Raw genomic sequence first — 19,835 nt, 5'->3', positions numbered from 1 at the left:
ACTCGGGACAGTTTGAAAACAAATACATTAGGAGAGAATGAGATTTTCACTCTGCAGCGGAGTGTGCGCTGCCAGGAAGTTTCAAATACATTATAAGTTGTGACACTGTCACTCGGAACTAGAGTTAATATAGCGACATCGAGTAAGATCGATATTACTTCGACCCTCACGGTGAAATCGAGAGTCGTGTGAAAGCTAGTCGACAGAGGTGTGTGCGCAACAGGAGAAAGCAGGTTCGACCATCGTTGGCTACGACCATACACGGGAGGGGGAAACTAGTTCCGCAAGACATTGAAAACCTTGAGCGGGCTGTGCGAACAGTGAGCTCACCGGGCTCGGTGACATTCAAGCCGAGGTGAACAGTGGCGTTTTGCGGATGTGTTGGGAGGGGGCGTGGAGATTGTTGTGTGGTGCAGTGTGCCTATTTTGCAGTTGGAGTTCTTTGGCAGAGCGTGGGAACACGCGTGGGTTAGAGCTCCTATGTGGGTTTTGGACAGACAGTGACGTCAGTTGAGGCGACACCGAGGCCAACGAGAAAGACAGGCCGCGCCGCGTACGTCACACAGAGGATGTCACGTGACCGGCAGCGTCCTAACATCTTGTCATTTCAGAACAGATAGCACCTCTTTCTAAAATGCGTCCACGAAAGTTTTATATGAATTAAAGTTGTGCTGGGTACACATATACTAGATTTCTGAATACTGGTAAACTTCTATGCGAGATATACTTAGAAACCTATCAATCAAGAACGCTGATGTACACGTATTTAATAGCTGAAAAACAGCAGGTCTGGCATGACAAATAAAACATATGCATCCCAATTAAGAGTTTATTCCATTTGTTTGCTTAGTAACCAAGCACAGTTTACGTCTAGATGTATGTGGTTTTAGACATTTTTGTCTCCAGTAACCGGTAAAGTAATTACACTTCACAATATTGCATGAACGAAAGGAAAGAATGTGTACAGATTTTTTTCTAAAATGCAGTTACACACAACTAATTTTCGACAGGCTCTCACATATAATTCCGTTCATAACATTATTTGTAAGTGTATGAACATTTCTAACAGATAGCGAAATATTCAAATCACAGTGATCGAAACAAGTTAAAAGATAGACGTGTCGTAGGCATTTCCGTTCTAGATTACATTCACGCAAGGCGCAGAGAAATATAGGTAAACCGCCTTTGCTTTCAGTAGGTGTTGTTTTCCTCACACGAAAGAAAATGTGAGCAGCCGATATTTTTCCTCTTATATTTCGCCGATTTTTCTCCAAGGTGTTTCATTTTTAATGAGTGAAAATTTAATTACAAAAGATGCTCATCTCTACAGAATGATTTCGACGAAGTTGTGCATTACGCCACAGTTTTGACAACACTCACCTGAACGTAATAGATGTATCTTATTTCCTGTTTTGCATAAATGCCACGTTGTTTCTAAGAGGCATAATAAAATTGCTTCTATTAAATACTTTAAGATAGGAATTATTACGTTCTTGGATATGAACAAACCTAATGTATCGAATTGTCAGAAGCAAATTCTCACCTATATTTTTCTTGCATGTTTTATTCATTGCAATTAGAAAAAGGCACCTGATAATGAGGAAGAGGTTTCCTCGAAACAGGTTGTGCAAAATAAAGTAACTTTTAACATATTTATGCAGTTGTTTGGCAGTCAGTTCTACCAAAAACAAAAATCTCACCTGTAGTTTCACAAGAACTTGTCACTTGCCTGTCTCTTGAGGAAGTCAGTGTTGATGCAGATATTATGTTTATGGAATAAGGGCTATTAGTTTTTGGAAGAACTGCTACATCATTTCAGTGTTCTCCACAATGGAAAAATTTCTACTTTGAGTACTGACTGTGTAGTAATTTTTAATAGACATTCACAAGGCTACGAAGTCAAAAAAGTACTTTCTGTCAATATATATATGGGTTTGTGTCTGAAGATGACACTACAAAATGCATAATCTAAGTTGTGTATTTTTTTCCATTTTATGCTCACTGTATATTCTAAGTAGTTCCAATATAAAATTGAACATTTACCATCTTGGATTACCAGTTTACTTCTCTACTGGCCCCCTAACTGTCAAGCAGCACCTACATATACAAATAGAAGGAACTGATGGAGAAGGAACCGAATAAAAGGAAATGAATTTCCAAATTGAAAGGACAATTTCAATTTATGAGGGGCCCTGTATCCAGGACAGTAGTATCTAAAACTTTTTTGAATGCACCCACATGTGTTTGTTGGCTTACATCTGCAACACCTGAGATAAACTATCATCAAACAGTGTACTACATGTAGTTTCCACAAATCAGCACCAAGCACTACTTGATAAACATTAAAATTTCTTTAGCTTTATGCTTTCTCTACAACATGAATTTATATCAAGGTCTCTCTGTCCTAATAACGCCCCCCCCTCCAAAACACACACACACACACACACACACACACACACACACACACAGAGAGAGAGAGAGAGAGAGAGAGAGAGAGAGAGAGAGAGACTTGAATATATCAAAAATAAACATTAGTAGATGTTTTTCACTTTTCACTTCATTCCTAACTGAAATGTAGTATAGCAAGAACCAGGTATCAAGACAATAATGAACAGGAACAAACATTTTACATACATAATTTATTTTAACAAATTTTTAATGCATTTAAAAACACACATTTTTGTTACTCGTAACAGTTGATATTAATTGAGGTAAGATAATAGGTTAGTTCATAAACATTAGGCAGGGAAATTTGTGGCATCTTTTAAACTCACTACAGTAGTGTGATAAATTTGTAAATATAATTTTACATCTTACTGTGAGCTTTCAAGTTTCCAATAGAAGTGACTCTATATGCCCCTTTGAAGGTTTTAATGAAACAAGATGTTCCAACCTATTGGTGCTATACATTTCATGGCAATACGATACTGCCTTAGGTCAATTTATTATTCATTTAATGATACTATTCTCAAAAATTTAGAGGCAGTTTACACTTCTAATAAATTCTTTACAGGCATTGTAGAAAATATGACAGAATTAGCCAAATAATCACAAAATCTGTTGCTGCCATGGATGTGACACCAAGAAAAACAAAAACATATGCTTCAATCAGACTAAATGCCTGACTATATAAAAGAAATTTGACACAAAGTTCTCCAAAAATGCTTTACAACCATATTTGCAGTATCACTACTTTATCAAACAATATTTGCAGTAGAATTTACTTTCTCATATATGGACATGCAATCTGAGGTATTGATGCCAAGTGTGGAGACACTGAAGCATTTGTACCAAGATCTATTTTCTGCTCCACTCTATGTATGCTACCTTATAATGACACATCTGTGTTCAATGTAATTTTAATGTAAACAAACCAGCCACAGAAACAACATAAGTATCAGCATTATGTATTTGTAGATTATATGTGTAATGTTTGCAGTCTGAACAAAAATAAAGAAATGAAAACTCAAGCAATCAAGTGGGCTACTAGTGTACCCTGTTGCACTTTTCATTATCAGTAAAGCATGAATAGACACAAGAAATCTAACAGGAGGAATTGAGTCTGTTACATTCTATTTCCTACTATGTGAAATGAACTGAATGGGAGGGTGGAGATGCAAGTATGACAAAAAAAATAAACATACTTCACAGAGGAAATAAACAAATTCCTGACAATCCATGGTGTTTCCATGGCATTATCTGTAAGTTACTGAAAACATCATCCTCACCAACATCAGAAGCTGCAGCATCACCATCAGCAGCAGTAACAACATCAACAGCAGTTTTGAAAAATGAGAAGTCAATAGAAGCAACATTCTGTAGTACTGTGTGGAAACAGAAAATCATGCCTGCTCTTCATCCAAAGGATTTTTAGTCAAGGACAAAAAGAGAGAGAAACCTTCAAGGTAAGGTTTCTTAATCCTCCACCAAAATATTCTGTCCATGAGAAATAAAGTCCAGCAACTACAAGTGGAACTGCAGACTATAGACAACTCACTCATTTGCATCACAGAAGATTGATGTAGCACACCTTAAATAAGTCTTAATGATTTAAACTCTTATAATCTAGCATTTCAGTACAGCAGAACCTTTATGCGGGATGGTGGGCCATGCATGTATGCTAAGGAAGGCATTATGTATGAAGTCCAAAATGATATTATTTCATTAAGTGGAGAAAAACATATAGAAATATTAGCCATAAACATATGGGACACAAATATGTTCCAAAGCCTAAACATATTATATATACATCATTCTCCTAGCAGTGATACGGGAGTTTTCATCACAAAACTGAATCTTCTGGGAGGTAAATGGGCAAAATATAGAAACACTTGCAACTAAAACAAAGGGTTATACATAATATATTAAACAGTAACTAGAGAGCTCACTGGAGAGTGCTGTTTAAAAACTTGGGTATCCTGACAGTTCCATGTGAATACGATTTTCAAACAGTGAGATACATAAAGAAAAATATTGACCAGTACCCAACCAACAGTTGCTTTCACAAACATGGAAACACATCTGGTCACTATTTACAAAGCAAAAATCAAAAATAGTGTGCTACATAATGAAATAAAATTGTACAATAAGAACAGTGAGATGTCTGTAAAACTTAATAACATGAGGCAGTACAAAAAAAGTAATGGTATCTGTGTAGAGGGCTTCAAACTTATGTGTCAGTCCTAAGCTTCTTCACTTTCCTTGAATCTATTTTGGACTTACTTGCCTTATCATTATGCATTTTCTCAAAATTGTTAATGAGTATCCTGTTGGCACAGAGAGATACATATTCCAGTTTGCTTAACAATGTGTTGTGAAGCAAACACATACATTCAGCATTATCCACTGCTTTCACAACTTTTGACATGCATATCTTCTGAGAAATGGAAAGCTGTTTACCACATGACATAAATTGCTGAAGAAAGTCATTCACAAGTAGAGAGACTGTATGCCACACTATTCCAACTGTGATCACTACTGTCTCTGTAGGCAAAGTCAGTTTACCCCTGTCCAGTTCCTTCACAAAATTGTAAGAAGAATCTACCTCAACTTCTTTGTTCAGCTGCAACCATTCAGTACATTTGTCACACTTAGATTTTTGAAGGGCTTTCCTAGCTGCATAACCTCCTATGTATGTCAAAATAGGTAACATGTTCGGTGGAACATCATCCATACCGAAGGTGATGTCCATAATATCAGAAAAAAAGCTAATGTCAATATTACAGTCTAGCTGTTGTTGGGCAGGAATTATGTGTTTCAAGTGCACATTATCATTTTGAGCTGCAAACAGTACATCATTTTTGAATCTTAATTTTCTTTCATTTTCTAAGACTTGGATGTAACTAATGTAGTAATTTGCCCCACTCAACTGTCGGTAGCACCCAAAGCGGCCCTCTAAATCATCACTTTGAAATTTTCCTAGCAATATGTAGTCAATGTCATATTTCTCAAATAAGTATGGAATTATCTGCAGAAAAGATTCAGTTGTTAATATTAAAGACTGGAATGTCTGTGATGTTAAAGCATCACTTATTGGTACAGATACTCTCCAAACTTTTAGCCAATGACACAGATTATTTAGAAATGTCACCTGATTGTCTGTTGTCTTCCTGACGGCTTCTCTGTAAGGATCATTGAATCTTTGTCCTTCAAATACACTTCTAACATTCACAATCTTCCACCAGTTCACAATCACCTGTAGGAAAGTCACTGTCTGATTTATGTGCTCAGTAACATTAGGCATATCCTTTGTTGCATGTTTCAAAGCTACTATGTTATTTTCATTGAAAATTTTCAGAGCTAATTTCACATTTTGTTTTTGAATAGACGATGGATACAGTACTCTAGCTGATAGTGTGTGGCCATATTTGACTAAAGAGTTTCTTTCTTTCTCATATACCAACTCCAAATGCTTGTACTGTGCTGTCAATATTACTGAATGATCAGTCATGTCAGGAAACTGTAACACTTTATTAACACTTCTCTTTGTCTGCCAATTGTTCCTGATACATTTCAGAATGTGTACAGTGTCAAACATAAAAAAAAGTTTCCTGGAAGGATCTAGAGGGTGTTCAATACTGGGTTGGAGAATTCTATTGGGGGTGAACAGTTCATATGCCTTCCTGTTTACACTGTTGTTATCTGCTATCAGACTGACAACTTTGAAGCCCACTCTTTCCACCATGCACAGAACATTACTGATCAAAGATTTCAGCTCTTCACTTGTCATATTAGCTACTGGTATAATTGCTACAACATCAACATATTTAGACAAAAGGGAAGAGACCATAAAAACCTGTGCTGTTTTGGCACACGTCTCAGGATGAAAAAAGCTACTCCCATGTATTGAGCCAGATTTAAATGAAAGTTGTGGTTGCACATAAATCTCATCTAACAACAGAGACACTAACAACTCATGTTTTTCTAAATATTTCACCCTGTTTTCTAAATAAGGACTCGTTTGAACTGATGAAGTGACCAGCTGGTAATTACAAATTAGTTTCTGCAGGGTTCGTGGGTGGGGTAAAAACATTAAATCACATTTCCTCAAGGCATTGTATGCACTGACAGAATGTACATACAAGCAGCATGCCACTATCATGGTGTTGTTGCCATAGTGTCTGTTGTTTTTTGAGATTTGTGATACATGGAGTTGTTCTACAATAAATTTCAGTTGTGCATTTTCATCATAATTTGGGATAGTTTGCAAGCAATTGACAGCACAGTTTATTTTATCTGTAACACTAGGCAAAATTTCCCCTTTCTCAACCATTGACATTACATTTTCTAATACGTTTATGGAAGTTAATTTCTTCACATCATTGAAGGAGGCATTAATCGCAAAATGAATTCCTTCACTAACATTTACTCTAAAGCTCAAATCACTATTAACAGTGATGAATGCAGTAACACAAGGTATTCCCCTGTCTAATCCCAAAAGACAGATATGCAATTTTTCATCATCTTTAATCACAGACCACTTGTTGCTGCAAATTTTCTGGCCTTCTAGAAATACAGAAATATCATTGAGACACGAAAGTGAATTTTGTTGGAGGTGTAAGTTGTTTGACTCAATACTGTCTTGAATAGCTTTTTTAAGATGATCGTCTTCCACATCAGCAAGACGTCTCACTTTTGTAGTTGATTTAGAACAGTATGAGGGAGTGTTAGGAAAAATAGTTGGCACAGCATTTTCGGTGAGTTTTGGGATTATTCTGGGAAATTTTTTCAGTTGTCCTCTGTCCATAATTATGTCCACTCGAATTACACATGATTCATCGAAGTGTTTTACACAAATATTTGGCCGTTTTAGTTTGGTTAAGTCTGTTGGGATATTTCGAAGCCACAGTGCACGTCGACTCTCGTCAGATGGCAAAGAAAATGTAGTCGTTCTCTCTGTTTCGGAATCATAATTCGACCGACAGCCGAACACACTACATCGACGTGGCATTTCAAGAGTTCCAGATCTAGAAATAAAATGAAACCGTATTTCAATACGTTACCTCGAAGTTACAGTGAGGTGTAAGATCTCAAAATCACGTCAGGATAAACACACACAGACGGTTAGAATCTTCTAAAGTAGTAAACGAAGATGCATTTGAGGTTAACATACCTTGCTTACAATTATCAATGTTTCGCACACAACACCGTAAACATAACAAATTGTGGATGCATCACCACCACACATTCACATATACACACGTATTCTGTTGATGCACTTCGTTAAACTCCACTTCCGTAGTACGAAAAACAACGCAGCAAATACCAACGCTCTTTCACACACGTTGCTTCCACTAGCAAATCAAGACGCCGAGTGTGACGTCACGTTCACGCACCGGGGCCTGTCTTTCTCGTTGGCCTCGAGGCGACACAGTGAATAAGACTCGCGACCTTGGCCGAAAAACATTAATTAATACTGCTGTCTCAGCAGGAGGGTTCGCCTTGCAGCAAGGAAGAGACTGGCATTAGCAGCATCCAAACTTTTTTGTTCTCGGAGCAGATGATATCGTCGGCAAATGTGCGCACTGCAAAAAAGATACATGATTTGAGAGAGGATGAGAAGCCGCGACTTCGTTCATTGTCGAGCGACGCCGAGCGATGAGTGGCGGTCCTTTGGACAGGCACACCTACGCTAACTGTTCGACACATTCGCAACATTACAGAAGGCCGAGGCCAGTATGCATCGACAGAGGTAAACATACTATAATTTGTGAAACGAAAGAAGTCTCCAAATCAGAATCACTACTAATGCTGCTTCAGTAATTACGATCCGTAACATCAGTTTTGTATACAGTGAATACTCCACAGACATACACCAAATTATCAACTACTGGTTTTTAATTATGCTAATAACTGCTGCTTCACATTTAAATGATGAAAGTACTGTGCATCTTTTACTTACTTTACAATAGAAACGATGCTTAAGAAATTTTCAAAATGGGAACGTTTCCTACCCGCCCATCGAAGTCGCCAGAGCAAATTTATCCACAGAAACGTAGAATGATGATGAGAAAACCGTTGTTCAAAGAAATTAAAATAGATCAGAGAAGCAAAAATGCATTTCAGGCTGCAGTAATTGCATAGTAGTTGTATGTCGCGATGTGCGATTTGGTGCCAAGCAGGGGTCTATCGTGATTCACTTTACCAATATGTGGATCTAAGAGGATGTCAGAGCTCCAAGATAACCAATTTTCTGCATCAAGACTCTTGACACTTATCGCCTTTTGAATCGTAACTGTGATGGAACAGATTAATGACAGCAGATTGTAAATACAGACATCGTTTTCAGCAAGTACTCACTAATTTATAACTTAACTCTTTCCACAAACTTGAACATGGCCTTGGTGAGGTCCATGACATTTGATGAATATATACAAAAGAATGACACAGCTGTACATTAATATGTTTTACACAAATCGGACAAAAGGTATATTCTTCAGTACTGTATTGAATATGCAATATTTAGTTTGAGACTGTGCCATAGTGACTTTCTCAGGCAAGTGATGACTCATTCATACATTCAGTGTTCTGTCTAATCCATCAGTGATAAGGAGCAAGCCTAACTTTTGTAAGTTAACTGATAACTGCAGAAGAAAAGACCTACAATAGTAGTGCATGCATCTGTCTTTAAGATGATAGAATCGTGTAGGTCTGTATTGTAGACAGAAGTTCCAATGAAGGGGAAAAAGAATAGATTCAGGAATCAGACTAAATTGAAACATCATGTCTATTGTTCCGGTAGATAGAAATAAGAGTTAGAAGAGCGGGAGATTCAGGAACTACGAAAAGTAAATAATTGATATGTTGTATTTGCGAAGTGCCCCATGTTTCATAATGATGCAGCAGCAGAACAAAGATGACTGAGCAGAATTTACTGTAGATGTGACAGTAGTAGAGAGAAACTCAAAAGACTGCCTGGTATTTAGAAAGTTCAAAGATGACCAAGGTGGAAAATTATTATTCAGTAGGTTAGGAAATTGTCATACAGGAGCTAACACTGCCAAAACAGTTTTTGTGTGTTGAAAATGAAAGTAAAAGTCCCTCACTGTTGTCAGATACTGTATTGGAAATATCTGTTGATTTATTTACATGACACTAAAATAATAATCAGCACAAGTTACTTGAGGTTAGTGGAATAGTAATAGGAATACCAGCTACTACTTTCATAAGTGTGGTGGTTACCAGTAGGTACAAAAGGGCTGTTAGATGCTCATCATCACAGCAAGATGAAGAATGTCTCTTTTTGTGGATTACATAAGCCACTGACAGAGGTTTCATGGTAGGATAAAAAAATATTGTTCCTATGACAAAATTCTCAAAAATGTGACACTGTACTCCTATCATTAAAATCATGCATCATTATTGATAAGGAAAAAAGAAGTGTGTTTCGGGGAATTTGCAGTTAGATATGAGTAGAAATATGGTGTTTGGTTCTAATGTAAATGAGGAGATTAAATAAAGTTTTTAGAATGGATGGGTTTGTTAGCATAACATTAAAATTCATTGCCATCTAACCTCCATTCCTACTTATCCACGAGCATTTTCGAGGTGTCTGCTGACATGTTGGCTTATACTAAACAGGAGACAAGAAACATGTTATCGGGAGACCTCCTGTCCGCAAAAATCACTCTCAAAATGAACAGTTCGTGTTTGAATAGTTTCACTTTGTTATGTGGCCAGTGTTTCTCACATCAGTGCAGGTTTCGGGCTAGTTTATTAATTTTTGGTTTCTCATAGTAGAAACAGCCAAATAATATTTAGTGAACATCATGTTGCATACAGTGCAAAGGAAACAAATCGAGCAGTGGTACATGGTTGCAAAAGAATGACATAGCAGCCAGGCCAGAACTTTTTTTGTGCGGGGTGTATAATATATGCAAGAGATTTGAGCCAACTTTCCTGGGCTCTTTTCCAGGTACCTCCTGTCCTGTGGTATCCATACTGAGTAGCTTCTGCTGCTTTCTCTTGAGGAAACTTTCATCTTAATGTTTCATTGTCCTTTTTTTTTCTTTCTTACCCTCCTTGGTACAATTTATTAAAAAGGGTGTGGAGGGGAAGAATTCAGTGAATAATTGGCATAATGTACCATTAGTGGCCACCTATGACGCGAAAATTATAAAACTCATTGTGAGGTATGACAGATACTTAATCTAAATAATTGAGATGATTATGTTGAGAAATGAAGTTTAACTTAATGAAATAGTTCACAGGTGAATGGCCAGACATCAGAGTCCAACAGACACTGTCCACTGGACATTGACATCTGGCAGTTCACCCGCAAACTGTTTCATCGTGAATTAGACCAGAAGCTGAATAATCTCAAGTTGAACTTAGCTTTATTTTTACTTGTTTTTATAAAATATATTTCTTGAATTTAATGAAGCCAAACACTCTATATTTTTTGCATTACTGTGTAATTACAGTCTGTGTAAAACTCCAGGTCTCTCTGTGTACGACTGAGTCAGTTCAGGGGAGGGGTTAGGGGGGTGTCAGGTGTGGCACCTTTAAGCCTCTAATCAGAGTGAGTGGTGTAGCTGTCTCAGCAGATAGATTTTAATGCAGAAGCTTACAACACCATGGCATTTGTATCTTTGACCATGCCACGGAATGAGAGACAGGTGAGGAAAAATGGAAGTGCACAGTTCGTTCAGTTCTTGGTACGCTCCAGAAGTGACACAGAATATTTTTCGACGACGAAGTCACTCTTTTTCATTGAAAAGATTGAGGATAGGTTCACAAAAGTTGCTGCAATAGAGAAAATAGGAAATAGATCTTTGTTGAACAAAACTTTTAATGCTAGTCAATTACACGGGCTTCAGACCTGTGACAAGCTTGGGGATGTAACAGTTTCTGCCTCTTCCTCATAACAAACCCAACAGAATTCAAGATATCACCTTCCATTGGCATGTAATGCTACAAGCAGATGAAGAACTGCATGTTAACCTAGAGCATCGTGGAGTCCATTTTGTTTGTCACATTCGGAGATGGCCTGAGGATAATACGGTAGACACTGAGCTTTCATGTTTGCCTTCAATGAAAATGTTTTACCTGAGAAAATTAAGGTTGTTGTTTGTAGGTGTGATGTCAAAACATACGCCTTCTGTGATATGTTTTAATTGCCAGAGGTTTGCACACACATCCTCCTGCTGCACTAATGACCAGAACACCCCCACCCATACACTGACATGTTCAGTTTCCAAGAGGGAGAAAAAAATCCAGGAATACAAAACATTTTACTATCTGTCTTATCAAGGTACTAAGATCGAGTTTGAACAATTCCATCCAGTCAATATAATGTCAAACTTTTCAAACAAAATCCACATCTCATGCGATAACAAGGTCTTTCACCTCCAAAGCAATTTTAAAACTGGTCAAGAAAAAGATCATAGGAGTTATAGAGTTTTTACAGTGTTACTTGCATCCAGCTGCTTAGGCAGCAGGATAGGGAAGGCAACAACAGTGGTGAGGTAGGGAGGAGGGGAGGGGGCGGCATTGCTCGTGGACGAGACAGTGTGGTAGGCGAACATTCTACACCTGAAAACTTCACACAGATGCGAATCTTGTGGGACTTACAAGCTACAGCTAGTGTCTCCAGCTGATTCTATTAACAGGTTACACCAGGGTGGCCAATAACTTTACAAATAAACCATTTATTATTAAAAACACAATGAGTACTGGATCACACAGACACTGCAACAACAGGAACAATTTGTTTTCACCTGTCTTGTACATCTTTTTGTCTTTACCATGTTGCCATGCTGAAATCAGCTACATTTCCCAGAACACAGTAACATTTACACAATATCATCTCACTAACATACTCATGCAACTACAGTTGTGACAGAATTCTGAAACAGTCTATATTAATCAAACTATTCGGGACAAGTAAGGTCAGTAGCTTATAAAAAGCTAATGCTCAGTATAAAATGAAAAGTATGATTCCTTCACTTATATTGTTACAAACCCGAATGCTAATCCTCATTTCACCAGCTATCAAGGGCTGTTGACATAATATTACATTATTTCTTTGAAAACCATCTGTAGTTGCTCATGTATCACAGTAGGTAAGGAAGTTTTGGGTGTTAACTATATGGCAAAATACTATCCACTTGGCATGCTGTCAATTGCCAATAATTCATTTTGGTAACTTGAACTGTTTGACACGTAAGAAATGTAATGAATATTTAACTTTCACTCTATCTTTCGCACACAGTTATTGCTTATCATACCAGTGTCAAGATAACTAAGACCGTTGATGGAATTATAGGCAGTTCATTATGAAGCTTAATGAGGCTATGAGATGTTTGGGAATCAAACATTTTACTGAACAGTATTATAAAAAAGATAGGTGCTACTCACAATATAGTGGAGTTGCAGTTACGTACAACAAAAAGACTGCCGGAAAGCGAGCTTTTGGCTAAAAACACCATCTTCGAAATTGAACAGCATACACAAACACACTTGTGCAAATGCAACTCGCATTCACGCGCGCGCGCACACACAGTAGAGCGCGCGCGGTGCTAGAGGTCGCTGTAGCAGGGACTCCCATTGTATCCTAGCTGCTCCACCCATTTTTGTGTGACAAACGGTCAGAACCGACAGACTATGACCACACAGTTTATCAAGAGTTTCTGGCACCTGACCCTCAGTGGTCAGGTGCGCGCGCGCGCTCACACACATGAACAGCTGCCAGACTATTTAGGAACAGAGGGCCGGACTTTGTGCACATGGCCAAGCCTTGGCCGATCTCTGCAAGATACTATTGACACAATTGCACACACATTGGAAGGAACAGTATCCTGTTCTTCACACCTTCTTCACTGGAAGCACGTACCTTGGTGATCTGAAGAAACAGCTGCAGCTCTCAGACTGTCGAAGGGCACTTCAGCAGCACAAACACCATATTTCAATGTAATATTTAATAGCATTCTAGAGTCTTCGAGCAAAGACATGGTTTTTGATATGAAAATGGGAAACATAAGTGTTAGGTGCAGTATGTAACATCTACACCCCATTATTTCAAGTACAGACTAAACTCCTTTACATTTGTAGCCACCCGCCATCTACAATAATTCTTGGCATCTCCCTCAGTGATGACACCTGTAGTGATAATGAGGCCTAGCTGTACATTCTGCAGCACTCTTCATTGAAGTGTCCACAAGCAGTAACTACCATCCTAATTTCCTTACCTGGAAATGCCGGATGGAGCAAAACTCCTTATCCTTGTGTGCACAAAGCATTGTATCACACATTGTTCAGTTTAATCAAACACCCCTGGACCCAGTAAATTAACAGTCAAATGCTCAAATACACTAGCAACGGCATTAAATACCTCCTTGGGTTTTTCAATCATATTTGATGGGGAAGGGAGTTCCTCCCAGCTCCATGGTGGGAGGGCATTATTTTCTTATCCTGAAACTGCAAAAAGACCCTCGACTTTTGACTAGCCATTGACAAATCTCTCTAACAAATGAGCTGTGTAAATTATTGGGAAGACTGCTCAACTGATGATCGTGTTGGTACCTTGAAGCCAGAAGACATTCATCATAATTTCAAAGTGGCTTTTGGGCATTCCAGTCAATCACAGACCAACTGATTCATATTGAATCTGCAATGTGTAGTGTTTTCACTTACTGCCAACACCTTACTGCTGCATCCTTCGACCTGCAGAAGGCGTAAAATACACCTGATGCCATCATATCCTGTTCACACCGCAAGAGTGGTTCTTCTGGAGCTGCTTACCCATTTTTATCCAGTATTTCCTAGGTGTGCAACTGTTCTGTATCCTGGATAGGTTCAACCCGCAGCAGTCAATACATGCAAGAAACAAGGGTCCCTCAGGTACTGGATCTGAACGTACCCTCTTTGCCATTGCAATTGGTAAGTTAGCGGGTTACCATATGTACGTCAGCTTGAGGCAGATTGCACGAGGAAACTTGATGCCCTCAGATTTCTGAGCAGCATTTCCTGGCATGCAGACCATACACTTCATCTGCTAATCTACGAAGCATTGATTTTTATCTTGCCTGGACTATGGGTGTGCTGCTTCTGTGTCAGTAGCACAGTCAATACTGAGCTTGTTTCACTGAGGTGGTGTGCAGTTGGAAACTGGAGCCTTCCAATATGAGGCCCATAGACAGCCTCCTGGTGGGAGTTGGTAGCTCACCATTGAGGGTCAGGTGCCAGAAACTCTTGATAAACTGTGTGGTCATAGTCTGTCGGTTCTGACCGTTTGTCACACAAAAATGGGTGGAGCAGCTATGATAGAATGGGAGTCCCTGCTACAGCGACCTCTAGCACCCCCCTCCCTGCTGCTCTGCCCCTCCTCCCACTGTGATGTGCACCTAGTCTGATGGCTTGGATGGACCTATGGCCCTAAGGAAAATGCTCATCCCACCCATTCTCAGATGCATGTTCCATTTGGTTCTCCACAACCACCCAAGTACAACATGCCTCTGCACAGATGGGTTGAAAGTTGATAGGATTGGTTATGCTTTTGCACATGCCAAAAAAGCAGGGAAGATTGATGTTTGTGTCCCATTAACAATGAGGTTATTAGAGACAGAGCACAAGCTCAGATTAAGGAAGAATGGGGAAGGAAATTGCCCATGCCCTTTTAAAGAAACCAACCCAATATTTGCCTTGAACAATTCAGGAAAATCCCAGAAAACCAAAATCAGGATGGCTGGATGCTGCATACACAAAGGAACACAAGAAGTATTCTTTGCCAAGTGCAAGCAGTGTATTCACTGTCGGAGTTGGTCTCCGTATCACAGGCTCTGCAGTATATTAAAATTCTCATAATGGAGGACTTCCCGATTTGTTGTGACTCCATAAGTTTGTTACAGGGCGTATCTAGACTCTACCCCACAAACTTTGTGGCTCCTAATATTCAAGACCTATTAGTTGACCTCCACAGCTCCAGAACTACCGTAGCATTCACCCTGACACCGGGCAGTGTTGGTATTTGAGAAATGAACTCACTGACAGCTTTAATGGTGGATTCCCACAGCCCTCAGCTGTCTGAGAGTAATTAGAGGATCCATCAATGTGTGTTGTACTCCCCTCAAAGCCTCTCGGAATGATGCCATCGTATTTGCTGAAGATGGGACAGCAGCTAATAAAGTCATAAGTTTCCTGAGGGAAAGTGGATTTTAAAATAAAATTTTTCGCACCTCATTTTCAGTGTCTGGGATGGATACGGATTGGGTACCTTTCACTGCAGTGCATGCCCTGAGTGGGTTTAAAGTACTTTCTACTTATGCGCTGTGGTCTGTGGTACAGAGTTACTCCATGGGGTTGCCTTAGGAGAGGGAGGACTAGGCCCAAGTAAGGGTTGAACATTATTCGTGACCAAAATATTTATTGAATAACATATACTTTAAAGATCAAACAAACAAATTAAGAAAAACTTGCTTGTAAACTTTCAACAGTTAATTAAAAAACATATTAAGATCAAAAACGATAAGTCCCAAATTGATTGAATGTCATAAATGTGCACATCCCTGAACATGTGCTGCTGTGTTTACTTTGCATTCAGATAAGACTTTAATACACTGTCACACTGACCCACATTACTGTTGAAAACATAGGAAACCCAAAATGTTGTATATGATTATGAAAATATGTATATGTTGAACGACGACAAATAAACTTTGCACTTAACTATCACAATTATGGAAGCCAATACTTTCAACAGTGCAAATCAAAGAGGCAAGGAAATTTGTTGCAGTTCATTGAGAATTAATTGCTTATCACTAAGTTTCAGTTCATATAATGAGATACAATATAATTATTAGGACACAAAACATTTTATACAGTATCTTTGCTTCAACATGACAGCTACAACAAGAATTAACAATTCACCTTATCATATTTTTGGACAGCCAGTTAATATATAATTTCCCCCCTCTCACGTGGGTACTGTTGGTCAAGGGGCAGTGCTACCTGTGGCCTCAGAATCCGACTGACTGCATCGGGGTACTCACTCAGCATAAATCAGGTATAGACACCTCATGGATAATAGAGACAATTCTGTGTGTGGCGCTAGTCACTGCTAGTATTACCTTGCAGTAAAAAAAAGAATTAAAACATAAATGACCTTTAACCCCTCATTCGCGAAACTGAACACAAAATGGCTATGAGGATAATTACACACCCATGTACCAATAAAGAGGCAGAAACCAAGCCCTCCAGTATTAATAGAAAAAAAGAGAAAAACAGGCCTTATTACTGAAAACACACCAAAGTTTCAACAAGGAGATGATGAGATTTGCCTGCTGTGGCATTTCAGTTTCAAAACAATGCCCTATGGCGTAATGATACAAAGGGACTGCGGTGCGGAATGGAAAATCAGCAAGGTTTGAATGGATGCACACGGTTGGCAAACTTACTTTGATCACATTAGCAGACAGTACCTTAAATACCAAGCAGTTGGCATGAATCCTCTTCTCCCAGAATTAACAAGTTAACTAGCAAGCAATAAATGAGGTAACTTAAAATAAAGTCCACAGAGCTATTTTATAAAAGACGGTAAAAACACAGTACATTTTAATTACAGACCCTGGACCTGACAATTATCCTTTTTCTCATATAATTTTACATGACTTTCCAGTGCAATGAGGAAGATGTTTTGTCCCTTTAAACCCATAAACACTGTTGCCATCCACTATGCCTACCATATCCGATGCCATACTTTGCTGTAAGCCCCCGACTTTCATGCAGATGTTATCTGCTGTTTTATTTCATGCAGCATTTTTTAATGATATTCCAGAAATGATTTGTCTGTTTGACTTTGGGCTGTTACACAGTAAAATTTGGAGTTGATTTTATTAGAAGATACTCTGCTACAGCAGGTTGTTCAGTATGGCATAGCTGCAAACTTATAGTGTTCTTTGTGCCAATTTGTACAGTGCTGTCTCATGAAATGAACTCTATGAAAGTGCTAATGAGTTTCATAAAATATTGTGGGATTTCCTGCCCGTCCAACCAGAGGACAAATGTACACATTCATTCATTCTTTGTTATTTTATCCATTTGTGACTGGTTGCATCATTCACCATCATCCTTTCTTTATTCATTTGTTTCTTCATTCATTCATTTGATGTGCCCCATAGAATTGTCAGGGATGTGCAACAAGTGAAGTTATTCATTAATAAAGAATAAGCAAATCATAGGAACTTAATCTGGACACTAGATCAACAATATTCTGTTGCTATACTGCTTAATACTGTTTGTGAGTACTCCAGCTAAATGCAACACGCAGCAGTAAATTAGAGGTAGAGCTGCTACATCGAAAACGGACGGCGTTTCCTCAGTTCTTTTAAGTAGCTGCAGTATATCTTCTGTTGGTGATTTAATACTTACCTCATTACATGGGCATTTTTCAAAGAAAATAGTCACATAACATCTGTAACAGCAGACTCCTATTTACTATACAGTTCTATTTATCAGGCAGTGCAACAGTGAATACTGGTACTTGCCAGGTAGCTAACAGCAATTTTCCATCCTTATGCCTAAATCATAAAAAAAAGTAGGAGTGGATGATTAGGTATTTTTCCTTACATTATGTTGGATAGAAACTTTTTGAATATGTGTACATAACACCACTCTGAACCCTATCCAAGGAGGCAATGTACACATTTGCAGAGCACTAGTGGTCATGGTTTACTTGTACATTGCGCTATTATCTGTTTGTTAACACTGAGCTACGAGGGCCCCTACTCAGTGCTCTTTACCCAAATGTATGACATACTGCTGCAACTGAAACAGTATTAAAATCTTACTTCTGTCATCAATACCGCTGAAAATCTATGCAGATTCTGCAATGTGTCTTGTACTTTGAAGTGAAAGTGATAAAAGGTGCAATGGAGATGCAATGATGCCATTTTTCAGTACACTATCGGTTGCTGCAAGGCACGAAACATAGAGGAATACAGGTATCTTCATATAAACATCCTATTGTAGTTATTGCAGCACACCTGAGGTATCACTGTTTTATTAGTGAAGCAGCGTTGGCAGTGATTTGATTTGGAGACAGTTGAGCAGAAGTGGTACAGCACAATGTTATAAGCGGTTGTTGCTTGCAGTCTGCATCTCGTCCCCTTCACTCATTTACCTGGGAGGTGCGAGCTGCCTCCCTGCTGGGAACCGGGAACCCCCTGTCCGGGGTCCCGCGCCAGTGAATGCCCGCCTCGTGCTGTGGGTCGGTGGCACAAGGGAGTGTCAGGAAATGGTGGCGTTTCTTGACAGGGAAGGTCAGTAACATTCCAGAACCGGCCGTACTGGACGCACAGGTGCAAAGAGGCTTCGCGCATGTTTGCTGCTTTGTGGTTAATTAATACTTTCAGCTGCTGAACTGAATATAACTTGCAATGTGGTAAGTGAAAATATTATGCAATGATATCTGCTCGATTACTGCTGATACGAGTAGGGATATCTGATACCTGCTGATCGACAGGTAGCTTGACATTTACACAATGGTAACTAAAAATATAACTTATTATTTTTAGAGGCACATGCTTGAGCTAAAGTAGATTCTGTTTACCAAAATGCAGTGCCTGTGTGTGAGCTGGGTTTTCATTAGGCTAGTGCAAATGAGGAGAACTAAAACAATGAAAGTCATGCATAACACTTTAATTGCTGCTGCTGGGAGTTGATGTGAAGCTAAGAAATGCAATGATGAAAATGGGGAAAAGGATGATTAAGAAGAAAAGTCATGGTAAACTTTAATTGCTGGGATTACTAGCTGTTTCTTTGCTTAAAGTAATCTCTTATGCTGCTGCAAGAAGGAATGCTAATTTTTGTACTGTGAGAGCGCAATATTCAGAACCATATTATTTCTGAAATGGCTAAAAATTCAGTTAGTTCTACAAGATTGAGTAAACTTCAAGTAAGTTTATTACTGTTGTATGAAAAGAGGTTGTTATCCAATCCCTTGGTAAAGCAAAGTAAGTTGACTATAGAGTTGGAGCAGTGGCACTGTTAAATATAAAATAAAAAGAACAGAATTGTTAAGTTGCTTGACACACGCATCATACAGGATTTTCAGGAAAACTAACATTTTGTTCATGTAATGTGTACCTCAGTTCATACAACAGTGATGCACTTTCTCTTAAATATTGTAGCTACATACATGACCTTTTGATTAATGATCTACTGTTTATTTTGCACCATGTAGAAGATGCTTGAAAACAATCAATTTTTATTTCTGCTGCACTACCACTGCAGTGATTTGTGCTGGCTTAGGAGCTATACAGAAAGAAGACATACGCAAGACTTGTGAAGAAAGGTTTGGAAAACTTCGGATGACAAAATTGCATTGCTGTCAGCTTGTT

The 19,835-nt window shown here is 38.7% G+C and overlaps 1 protein-coding gene across 1 annotated transcript in view; it reads left to right on the top strand.

The window, feature by feature from the left end:
- Positions 1-19,835, top strand: part of LOC126175148 (uncharacterized) — a 215,756-nt gene that overhangs the window by 92,063 nt on the left and 103,858 nt on the right. Inside the window, exon 9 of the mRNA XM_049921710.1 lies at positions 18,588-18,755. Coding sequence (XP_049777667.1) covers positions 18,588-18,755 — 168 coding nt within the window. The remainder of the gene's footprint in view (positions 1-18,587; positions 18,756-19,835) is intronic.

This window comes from Schistocerca cancellata, chromosome 3, assembly GCF_023864275.1.
Source record: "Schistocerca cancellata isolate TAMUIC-IGC-003103 chromosome 3, iqSchCanc2.1, whole genome shotgun sequence".
Classification (NCBI taxonomy): domain Eukaryota; kingdom Metazoa; phylum Arthropoda; class Insecta; order Orthoptera; family Acrididae; genus Schistocerca; species Schistocerca cancellata.
Note: the sequence above shows the minus strand (reverse complement) of the source record. Positions and strands in the feature narration are given on the sequence as shown.